We start from the raw sequence: 12,451 nt of genomic DNA, 5'->3' as shown, positions 1-12,451 counted from the left end.
AATCGATTCGAGCTTTGGTCTTCAGTTGTACTCCTCAGTGTGTGGGACTAGGCAAGCGGGACGTCCTGCAACTTCGTTCTACAATAGCGTTTCCCAAAGTAAGGAGCCCTGGCAGCACAGTGGCTACATAGTGGGTTACATGTTGGGCTGCTGACCTCGAGGTTGGAAGTTCAAAACGACCAGCTGCCCCAAGGGAGACAGATGTGGCTTTCTACTCCTGTAAAGATAGCAGTCTTGGAAACCCATAGGTATAATTCTACCCTGTCCTGCAGGGTTTCCATGAGACACAACTGACTCAACAGCAATGGGTTTGGGGTTTTTTATTTGGAATATCGGTTTGAAGACCGAACATTTAATCCTGGTTTTGTCACATTACCAAAATCCTGGTTGGTGTCACATTACCTCGACTGGGTTGCACTTTTCTGCAAAATGTAGTTTGCAGGAGTCTCTTTCAGCTTAAAAATTCAGAGACTGTTGACGGCTACCTTAAACAATAGTCCATATGAGCCAGGCCTTGTGTCTGTGAAAGTTATCACCAAAATGAACAAATATGATAAGGTTTTCATGAACACTGGTCACTGAGTATTGCTAGTAAATATCAGCACTGAACCTTCTGTGTGCATTTTCATGTCGGTGGCCGATTCCGTTGCTGTATCTTCTTCAGGCACGGGCACTTCTGCATCATCCTTTATCAGTTCATCCTTCGACCCATAGCCTTGGTCCGACTGACCACCTGTGAAAAAGAATACATCCAGGGTTCAGCGTAAAGGTCTCCACCTACTTCTATCTACCTGCAAACATCAAGAGGAGAAGCGCACTGATCTACAACACCACGGGTAAGCTTGGAGGAACAGAGGACGAGAAAGCCCACAAAGCACACGGAGCATTTTAACACAATGAGAAGAAGCAAACAGCAGCAGAAACAGGAGCGTCAGAGACTGAAGACCATTACACACTTGGAAGCACTTCATCTCAATTTCCATATCTGTAATGAAGACAGTTGGCCGAGATGTTTTGTAAAATTTCACTGAGACCATGTCTAAAGCACACTACCTTGTGCATCTGAGAAGAACAACACCCATCAAGCACACATATCTGCTTATATTTAGCTACAAGAGATGCAGCCAGAAAACAAATTGGTTACCTACAAGAGATGGAGGGAGGTGGGGAGAATGGGACAAGCGAAGAAGGAAACTTCTTTAAGCACCACTCTTTGTATTACTTTTAATTTGGGGAACTGTATTCATTTCCCACATATTAAAAACAGCAATGGCCCCAATGGGCATTGAAAGCAAGCAGCAACTACATGGCATGAAACCAGCTGCATTTCACATGACTGCACTGAAAGGATGGTGCGCACATGAATGCAAGCAACTGGTGAAGGCAGTAGTATTTGGTGCATGTACTCCGGGAGCACTGGGATGGGTGAGCAAGTCCTGAATTCTTGGGGTAGGCTTTGTCTCATGGGGAAGTAAGCAGAGGAAGAGGTGTGCTGTGGGACTGCAAACGAGGGCGCTGAGCCTGCTGATGCAGCTGAGATGACAGACTCTCGCTGCTCAACGGGAGGCTTTTAGAGAAGGAATTGAATGAGCAAAGGCAAAGAAGAGCCTGTGGTGGTTGGATCGGAATTGAAAGCATTTTTGAAGCACAACCTATTTTCTAGCTCTACCTGCTCAAAGAACGTAGAAGCAATCCTACCTTGGTAGCAGTGAGCACACCTACAGACCAGATTTGCTCACTAACATCTATTCCCCACTTAAAGGAGGCTGGCACCCTTGAAGCAATGACTGGTTCCAGAGCTCAGGCAGGGAAGGTTCGAGGTGAGTCAGGTTCCAGCAGGTCCATGTTGTCGCAGAAAGCAAGTGCTCAGACACGCCAGGGAAACACAGAACGGGCTCAACTGTGGTCCCGCTGGCCAACACTGTGAGAACTATCAGGCTCACATTTTAAACTGTTTGTATAGTCCCCTAAATAAACTAGAAACCCACGCGTTCATCATGATCATCAGGATAAGTAAGGGGCGAAGAAAGGGGACATTATCCCATACAACAGAACGTCCGCTTAAGCACTACGGGGGGTGGGGGGGGTGGGAGGTGGGGAAGGGACAGAGTTGCAAAAACTGTGCATTTTGCAACCCTCATAGGGAAGATACAGTCAAGGAAGCATCACGACTGGATGCTAAAGTCACGAGGAAACTGTGATGAGAAAGGAGAAGCTTCCATGGTCTGAGAGAAGGGTTTCCTCGCAGGCTGCTTACTACCTGCGAAGGGGAGAGCAACAACTACGCAGAGAGAAGCCAGGCAACACTGCACCCTGGGGCTCACAGGGAGGATCCACATGCGGAACAGACAGACAGGATGCACCTGTGGGAAGGGACAGGCGAGGAGGGCACAGCCTAATCATGAGACACCACCACACAACGCACACTGAGAAAGTGTCCACAAAGCAGCTGGAGTGAGCTTACGGAGGTCAAGCCCTGGAGGACAGTGAACAGCTGCAGACTGTGGGTAGTTAAGGAAATGAAAAGAAGGGCAACAGTGCTACCAACGAAAAAAGCCTATGGGAGTATTGGTTCGTAAGTTAAAGCCGTCTGCAATGCTTTCCTGAATTTAGTAATTATTAACTGGCTATGGAAGTGAAAATACTTTTGATGTATTAAGAGATTAAGGGGGAAAGGGCATGAAATATGTAATCTTCTTTCAAATGATTTAGAGGACAATAATGCTTCAGGTAAGAGGAATAAAGCAATGATGTGAAACCAAAACAAAGAATCCCTGTACCACGTTTGCAAACTGGCTAACAAGTGAGTTCTACAATGAAATAAGTAGGACCTTCCAACGTCTACCATTTACTCAACTGCCCTCCAACTCTGGGTCTGTCCTCTAACGAGAGAATGAACTTCAGCCACACTGTTATTGGCCCCTCGGGAAGTCACAGGGAACATGAACTGCGCACTGGACTGGGAACTATGGTAAAGTGATCAAACCCAGATAAGTCCCTAACAAGCAAGTGACTCAGTATCAGGTACCAAGTGGCAAGATTCTAGGAAACAATCCTTAATGAAAAGAGTAACTCAAGCCTCTGGCCTGGAAGCCTCCCAAAGTATCCAATGGCATCACCAGAAACCCTACAGGGACCCATAATCAACGGGGATTTCAGTATCTGGGCCTCAGTCGTGCCAAGTGCAGCTGAAAAGAAAGAAATGCAGACAGAGCCTGGCCTGAAGGCTCTTCCTCACACACTGGGTCTTCATACCAGTTCTCGGAAGGCCCAGGGCCATTTCTCCCATGGAAGGGCTATACTGACTCACTACTGGGAGAAGCTTCAGTATTTACAGAGTGACGATGATTGTTATTTTTATTGTTCTTGTTAAACTGGTCTCAACCAAAAATTATTGCCCTGGTTTTTCATACGTGAGATCCACTTCTCCAATAACTTTCAGGACAAAATTCCAACAGGTAAAAACCTGTTGAAATAAACCTAAGTGTAACAAGCTAGCTTTAACATGAAAAAGTCCCATGAAAAATTCCTACCTGTGGAAACAAGTTATGTAACAAACACAATCACATGTGATAGGCTTATGTTGACGTTCACTGGTTTCGATGTGCTTATACAGAGTCGCTATGAATTCGCAGCATCGATTCGATGGCAGGAGTTTGTTTTGTGCTGGTTTGTCTTTTTTATAGGATGGTAATTTTACTGCAAAAATTCCATGGAGCAGTTTTGGAAGGCAAAAACCACCTTAACAGCTCCTTATAGACAATGATTCTGTAATTCCAAAATGCTCTTAACATCATTTGACAAACATTGCTACAAACCAACCTCAAACTAGAAAGTTAAGTGTATTTTTAAATGCAATAACAAACATGCTTTGCAAACCAACCATGAAATGGTAGTTGGACATTATCACTAGTGTTTATACAGTGACACTTATCCAAAGAATCCAAGAAAACTTATTGTTTTCTACTAGTTACATACACTTAAAATACAGCATAAGGTATCTTCTCCCCCCCACCCCCTGCACGTCAGCAATATTGAACCTAAGAAAAAGGAAATTACCTGAAGTAGTTAACATTCAAGGGTAGAATTAGTGCACACGTGTATCCATGGCTTCAGGTCATCTACATCTGTCTGCACCCCACACCATGACAGCCAAGGACAAATGCAGCACCAAGACACAGCACAGAGCAAGAAGCAGAGCAACAAAGAGCAGAGAAAAGGAGACTTCAGTCATTGAGACACAGCCATCAGAAGCAGCACAGAAATAAGACTTTTTTTTCTTTTTCAAGAAAAGCTCAAGATATTAACAACAATAACACCAACAATGACAGTAAAACAACAACACGAGAAGAGAGTAAGACATACATGTATGTGAGCCACCCAACCAGCCTTTTCACTTTTGCTTATTTTGAATTTTAGAGGACTGGCTATGGTCAGAGTTAGACAAATGTAAAAAAAAAAAAAAAAAGTTCTGAGGCTGGCCAGATTTTAAACTTTTCTATTTAAATTAATAACTATACAAATATCTTTTCTTAAAATATGACTTTTTTTCCCTTCACATTCATATCATCTCAATGATTCAGGGTAATGTTCCTTTGGGTGGAAAAAAGCTTGGCACAATGATCAAGCTCATTAGGAACCATTCCTAATGACTTTCCTACAAATTGGCGATGAGCACAGAGAGATGGCTTCAGAAGACCCACACTGGGGCTTCGTGAACAGCACTGTCCCCGGTTCATGTGACGGGACAGGAAGTTTGGGGACATAGTCATTGAGGGGGGCCCGCCATATTTCCTCCTCTTATTCATACTGAGCACTTGAAAAATACTCATATTGTACAAATTCAAGAAGGTAGAAGCTTTGTAAGACAGACAGACAGGCACAACGTGTACATTAAGTGAAGGTTCGGCCCAGTCCAGGTATTCATACCTGTGCTAGAGTGGGTACCAGAGGAATCAAGACTGATGAGGTCTCTCACGAAGACCGTGTGCTCCCCACTGTTAGCGTCAGTCGAACTATCCACACTACCGTGGCTCGCCGTGTCCGCGTCACTCCCCCCGGCAGCACCCTGAGGAGCTACAGGTAAGGACAGCAGTTCAAACGACACGCAACCATCATGTCTGACACGAAACATGAACGCACCACACTTCACTTTAATGAGCTGCAGAACACGTTCTAAAGACATTTCTTGAAAAAAGTATTTGAGTGAGAGCTAACTGGATGGCAATGAATTTGGTTTTCATCTGTCTATGACATTACCCAACCACAATTCTCCTTCAAACAGTTAAAAGTCCATATGCCCACAACGCTCAGGAATCAACAACAAAGTATCTCTCCAATCACGTGCATTACCTGATGCGGAGGAGACCTGTGACTTGTGCACAGTCTTTTTAAGTGGCTGTCTAAACTGTGCCAAGCCACGCACCACATTCCGTACCTTCGTCCATAAGAAGATACCACTGCGGGTGCTGCTGGGCCATGCACTCTCCAAAACAACCTAAAGGTAACAATCATGTTTATTAGGAGTATGTCCCAGTGCCCCCCCCAAAAAAAATGCATATGCGCACGCACACACACACACACACACACGACCCCCGCCCCACCAAAAAACATATGCGTGTGCACACACACACAGAATTACAGCTCTAGAACAGCCTCCAGAGAAATGTCATGCATAATAGTTATGTAAAAAAGCATTCCTAATAAGCAACCTGAATTTAAAGCCTAGTTCCAACAGTACTGACCTTGTTATAGTAACCATATGTAATGGCGTTTGGCTTTATCTTAGCAGTCTTCATTTCAAACAAGACTCTCACTGCTAAAACTGGGTGGCCCCAAAGGCCACAAAGCTGCATTACCACTCGATAGCACACCTAATCAAAAAACATCACACATCAGTTGCTAGTTTGTGATTTGTAGATGCTTTTAAAACAACTCTAATTCTTCTCATAAGGTCATTAGAATCACTACTTTCTCCTTGGTTCTTGTTGGCGAGATCAGTAACTTATTTTATGACCTCTTCATTAATGGCAACACCAATGCTACTAACGACTTTAGGACAGACAGATATGCACATGCTCCATCTGTTTGAGCAACTGTCTCCATACAAAGATTACAATATTCTCGATAATTTGAAAAGCAATCCTTTAAAAACTGAGGGTGCTTAAAAATAACTCTCAGCCCAAGGGCACAGAATTAGTGGACGCTGGACTTTGGCTCGGATCTCTTGGTGGCCCGAAACTACCATAACTATCTTACTGTCCTCCTTGCTTCATTATAACATATGAATTTATCTGGTAGGCATGACTGCTGTTGTGAATGAATTTTATTGCAATATTTGTCTTATCACCAACTCCACTGATTATGTAAACAGTGTCTAGTCACTCAAAGAATTCAACCTGTACAAGTCAACAATTCATGAATTGTAGCTCATAGCTAGCCTATACTCTTAGAATGTCCTCTTCTCTACACTGTTTTAAATTCCACACCACTGGCTAAATTAATGACTATCCATGCACAGTGGTTACTATGAAGATCTGCAGGCTCAGAGACTCACAGGGGCAGTTCTCCCCGTCCCTATAGGGTCTCTGCAAATCAGCATTAACTTGATGGCAGAGGAGTGATGCCCCAGGGGGAGAATAGATCATGTTCTCTAACATAAAATGACAGTGATGCTTCTAAAGTGAAGCATTGGGGATGTATGGATTGGGATTTACACTTAATTCTAATCCCAAGCTAAGAACAAATCATTCTGATGACATGTCCCTACTTGATGCTCACCCTCCTGAAAAGATCACCAAAGATATGGGTGCTACAGCTAAGTGTGATGAAGAAACTAGATGGTGCCCAGCTATCAAAAAGGATAGTGTCTGGGATCTTAAACGCTTGTTTTTAAACAAGAAGCCATCTAATTGAAGTGTCAACTAAGTTCACATGGAAGAAGCACACAGCCAGAGTTATATTATACAGAATATAATCCAAATCTAAAGGAAGAAAGGTAGTAATCAAAGTTTAAAATGTGAAAACCTGGCCTGCAGAACGCTATGGAAGACAGTGGAAGCCCAAAATCTATTTGCAGGGTCCACACATGGATTAAGCCTATGGTGAATGCCCTCCGATCCTAGTTGAGGGGTGTGAAAAGCGCTGCTGACAGAGGACACTGTAAAGTCAATTAGGGCACACACAATTAGATCATAAGGTAATACTTTCTTTTCTTGTTATAAACAGTTTTATTAGGACATAATCCAAATATTATACAATTCCGTAGTTCAAACATACCAAGAAGAGTTAGTTGTATAATCGTTAACAAAATCAATTTTAGAACATTTTTCTTTTTTTGAACTCCTTGTTATCAGCTCTCCATTTCCCACCAACTTCCCCTTGGAGCTCCCAAGGAGCCATCCAGCGCCTGTCTGTGTATTCACCCATTCTGGTTTATGTGACCTCCCCCCGTGGGCCCATTTTAAAGCTGACTCACTTTGTGGGGAGGGGAGATACACATGGAGTTGGCCCTGGGGAATCCCTCTGATCAAGCTTTGGAAAGTGGACGGCTGTAGACGCAGTTAGATTAAAATTTAGCAACCTGTCACTTGATCTCCCTTATGATCCATTTAAATTAGCTCTAATTTTTTTTTCTGCTTTCCTTTCAGTTGAGGGGTTTTATGTTTTATTGTGAGTTTTTGTTTTTCTAATATTTTTCTGTATATGAAATTCAGGATAGATAAATCTATACAGATAGTAACTGGATTAATGGTTCCTTGGGGGTGTGGCGGGGAAGCTTAGGGAGAAATGGGGAGCGAAGAATGAAGAAAATGGTCTAAAACTGATTGTGGTGATGAATGCACACCTCTTTTATAAGTAATTGATCAATTTAATTTTATGACGTGTGAACTATATGCCAGTAACACAGTAACACAACAAAACTACTGTCCTGTTTCAGTCTATGTCAACGTCGTCGAAGACAGCATTTTCGTGACGCTTGTGTAACAATAAAGGTCCTATAATCCAAGCTGGCTGCGCTATTATCAGCAAAGGCCCTTTTGAAGACCTGTGTTTTCTAAGAGGGTAGATTTGATCACAAGAGGACGCGTCTGTTGGGAATCTGTAACTTAGAATATCGCAAACGGACAGAGAATAAAAGCCATGTGGAAAGAGTATCCTGAAGGATGGCCAGCAAGAAGGGAGCTAGTTTGCATGAACCCTGACGTGCTGACCTCCGACTACACCTGAGCACGTTCATTTGAGAGTAAGGAAGCGTGCGCAGGTAGAAGACCCTCTCATTGGGATTTAAGGTGGCCAGATTTTAACCCTGGTAAAGCGGGACACCAGCGGGACACTATTGATAAAATGCACATCCTGGAGAAATAGCCACATGGCAGATGAAAACCATATACCCTAGCTTGTCGTGCATTCTTTCCAAAAATCGGGACTTTTTAAAAATGCCGCGGGATGTGGGAAAAACTGTCCAGCCAAAAGCGGGACGTCTGGTCACCTTACAATTGGTTCTCCCTGTCCTCAAGACAAGGTTGGCTAGCAATTAAGAGCGCCACAGAGTGCCTTAGCAGAAAGGAGTGGAGGTCTGCTTTCACAACAGAGTCACCGGAAACGCTGCAGCACAGGTCTGCTCCGAGATGGGGAGGCCACCCTGAGTCAGGGCTGACCCCACGGCAAGGGGAAGGTGGGACGCTTTCCAAAAAGTTACAACAGGAACTGGGCTCTCTTCCCCTGAATCTGCATTTTCAACTCTATTCTGGTTATTTATATTAACATGCAAAATATTATTAAAGAGAAAGGCTAAAAAATGCTTGTCTCACCTTGCCTTGATGTGACTGAACAAAAGTACCACTGCCTCCCTGGAAGCCGGTTCGGAGGCTGAAGAGAGCGTACACGTGTAAAAGGACCTGAAGGGCACCCTTCCTATGAGCCGTGCACTATGGCAGGCACCCTTACATAGCTTGACGGGTATCAATCACATGAACTTTACAGGAAGGTAACGAAGGTACCATCTTTAATCATCTACAGTGGTAGTTCCCAGTGGGGCCGTCTGGGTCTCACGGGACTTCTAGCCATGGCTGGGGACATTCTAGATAACCACAACTAGGGTAGTGAGCGGGGGAGATGTATGTACTACTGGAACCTGGGGCAGGTGAAAGCCAGAGATGCTTCCTACAATACACAACTGGACCAGTCCCACTGCCATCAAGTGAATCTCAACCCACAACGACCCCTAGAGGACAGAGTGGAACTGACCGCTGAGGTTTGTTTTGTTTTGAAATATGGAATGCTTCATGAATTTGCGTGTCATCCTTACACAGGGGCATTGCTAATCTTCTCTGTATCGTTCCAATTTTAGTTTATGTGCTGCCGAAGCGAGCTGGGTTTTTTAAGAATGGAAATCTTCAGGCCAGACAGCCTCATCTCTCTCCCATAGAGCAGCTTGTGGATTTGAACTGCAGAACTTCCAGTTAGGTATCACCCCAATGCCTACAAGGCCCCATGATAATGTGGTATACAGGGCACAGTGTTAACAATACTAATATTGAGAAAAATGTGATTTACATTTTCAGATGAATAATATGGCAAATGGACAACTTATATAAGTAACTCAGTCTAGGGCAGAATGCAGATGGTGTGCAAAACTCTATTCTGTACTTACTTCCTTATAAAGTTACTTTAAGGATAAAATGAAGTCTATAGTGTTTTTTATATATCAAAGTAAACATCATGGTCTTAGTAAGAAAGTCTCTGCTTCATTTCAGAGTAGAGGTTTTAAAATTTATAAGCTTTAAAATACATAATAAAGACCAGGAGAAAGTAGGTTGAGTGATGTTAAACTGTGGGGATTACAATCAATCACATGAAACAAAATGTGTATGAATTATTGATTGGAAAACACTTTCTCTGTAAACTTTCACAATTAAAAGTTTAAATAATAAAAAATAGATGCTAGCTGTATGAAACAGAATAATACTTTTTATCTTCCTATGTAATTAAAAAAAAGTTTGCCAAATATTTAAACAACTGATGCTTTTTTTTTTTTTAGAAAGACAAAAATGAAATGTATCGTAGCAAAGATTCGTGATACTTGCCTCATCCAGCGGGTCCACGTCCGTTTTTCTCATCTTAATAAGCACATCATATGCCTCCTGAAGTGCTTTGACCTTGAGATGAGAAACTCTGACATAGGCAGGGAGGCAGATAAACCATAAGCTGTAACAATGACTGAACAGACACTTGGCCCACTGTGGCGGATTTGTAAAACATCTCTTGGCCAATTTATGAGCTGTTTTGATTTCCTAAAAGGAGGATAAATAAAAATATTAAGATATTTACTAGAACAAGGGGAAGTAGGGATAGAAAAAGGCAGAGATCATTTTCACATGTAAAATTTGACCCCCAAATCAAGCATTTAATAATCTTATTTTTCTAAGTGGCTTTCTACTTACTGGCTTTCTCTAAGGGTCTCTGAACATCTATCTATAGTAGTGCACTATGCTACACTGTTGTATTCCATGATGCTTGTTTCTCCTAATAGATCAGAAATTCCTCCAGGTTAGAGATCATTCAAACTCAAACACAGAGACACTCGTGTGCTTATCTGCTGGATGAAGGTAAGACTAAAACCATAGAACGCAGATTTAACTATGGAGTTTCTGAGTTCCTCACTCCCGTTCCTGAAGCCTTCCCACTTCCTTCTTCCTTCTCCTTGCGAAATTTTAGATGCCCTAGGTGACTTCCTATCCAGCCTTCCAGTCTACTCTCTGCAGGCATTCACACCAACCAAACTCACTGCCATAGACCCAATCGGGATTCACTGATTCTGTAACACACACCCCTACCCCCACCCCACTGCTCAGGGATTTGTTGGTCTTTACTCTGAGTGGCCTCATTTCTCCCCATTAGAACATTTCTTATGTTGTCAAAAGATCTCTTTAGTTCACTTGAAAAACAAAACTACTTATTCTTTTGCAAGCAATGTGGTGTGGAGATGGCTTGAGAGTTCTGAAATCAACTTCTGATTTCCACTCTGGTTCTGGTGGGAGACGGAACAGGTATCAAAATCACCTGAGTTTATTCAACTAGACACACTCCCAGAGACCCCAGAGCTGCTCCCTGAGTCAGACTGTCACGCGTGCCTCCACACTGCTGAGGTGTTTCTTATAGAAGAGATCCTGCTCTCCACGAGACATGGAGATATGTTTGAAAACTATTTCCCTGTCTTTCCTAGCACATTACAGTCCTTTTCTTCTTCAGAGAGACCGACAAAGAAAAGTTCTGGTAAAAATGAGATTGAGAAAGTAAGTAGCAAAATGTCACTTTAGAAAAGTGCCTCTATTAAGCTGGTAACAGTAAAAAAAAACTTTAGTTTCTCCTTCAGAGAACATAAAGGGGAATGTGAACATTCTGAAACTAGAGTAACAAGATTACCTCTGAGACTCAAAGAATAGGTAAACTGTGAACTAAGACCAGATTTCAAACATCTCCCAAATACACAAAGCCTGTTTAATTTTAAGCTCCCCTAACGAGAACGTAATTGGTTATCTCTCAATCAGCTGGTAGAAAAGCATTTTTATAATTAGCAGTCAGGGAAAGAAAATGAAAATCCTGATAAATGGCCCTTCACAGTCTAGGCTGCACTAATTCACCTTTTCTTAAAAGCAACACTTGGTGGAAAAGGACACCTGCACTAGCCACCAGCAAACGCAGACCCACAGCACAGCAATGGGCCCACTTCACGGCCACTCAAATACAGCAGAAACAAACCAGCAGAAACAGGGACAAGGGCTGATGAGAATGTGGAGAAACGGGAGCCATACAACAATGGTGCAGCCACTTTGGAGAACAATTTCACGGCTCTTGAAAAGGTAAACACAGAATTGCCAGGGCAAGCTCAGGGGTATACGAATGAAAACATACAGCCACACATATGCTGTACACCATGTTCACAGAAGCATGATTCCAAGAGTCAAAGCATGGGAATCACCCGAGCAGTCCATCCATTAAGTGCTGAAAGGATAAATAATGTGGTACTTTGCATAACAAAATGTCATTTGGCAATAAAAGAAGAAGTCCTGATCTATGCTGCTATATGGATGAGCCTTGAAAACCGTCTGCTGAATAAGCACGGATGTGGCACATCAAGAAGAGGCAAATCTGCAGACAGGAAATTGCTTAGGGACTGCCTAGTGTTGGAAGAAGGTAACAGTCAAGGGCTGGGGCTTCTTGGAAGAATGATTAAACACGTCCTAAAACGGACTGTGGTGTCAGTAGTACAACTCTTTGACTATACTAAAAGTCAGCAGACTGCACAATTTAAATGGAGAAATCGTATGGTATACAAATTATATTTAAATTAAGCTGGTTTTAAGCATGAGGGAGCTTCAAAAAGGTTTGTGGAAAAACAGAATAATAAAATTTCTTCCCCCCTCTGTCTTTTTATGGAGCTTTTTGT

The 12,451-nt window shown here is 42.7% G+C and overlaps 1 protein-coding gene and 1 non-coding gene across 3 annotated transcripts in view; both read right to left on the bottom strand.

Annotated features, from left to right (window-relative positions):
• Positions 1-12,451, bottom strand: part of DENND4C (DENN domain containing 4C) — a 109,582-nt gene that overhangs the window by 35,084 nt on the left and 62,047 nt on the right. For both annotated transcript variants that reach the window (XM_075559979.1, XM_075559980.1), the window contains exons 18-22: positions 10,089-10,295; positions 5,745-5,873; positions 5,353-5,497; positions 4,930-5,076; positions 611-733 (exon numbers count right to left, since the gene is read on the bottom strand). In XM_075559979.1, the coding sequence (XP_075416094.1) occupies positions 611-733; positions 4,930-5,076; positions 5,353-5,497; positions 5,745-5,873; positions 10,089-10,295 (751 nt within the window). The remainder of the gene's footprint in view (positions 1-610; positions 734-4,929; positions 5,077-5,352; positions 5,498-5,744; positions 5,874-10,088; positions 10,296-12,451) is intronic.
• LOC142460401 (U6 spliceosomal RNA) lies at positions 9,270-9,374 on the bottom strand. Its single transcript, XR_012786613.1, has one exon. It is a non-coding gene; the product is annotated as a U6 spliceosomal RNA (small nuclear RNA).

This window comes from Tenrec ecaudatus, chromosome 10, assembly GCF_050624435.1.
Source record: "Tenrec ecaudatus isolate mTenEca1 chromosome 10, mTenEca1.hap1, whole genome shotgun sequence".
Lineage (NCBI taxonomy): Eukaryota > Metazoa > Chordata > Mammalia > Afrosoricida > Tenrecidae > Tenrec > Tenrec ecaudatus.
The sequence above is the reverse complement of the archived record's forward strand: the minus strand, read 5'-3'. Positions and strand labels throughout refer to the sequence as shown.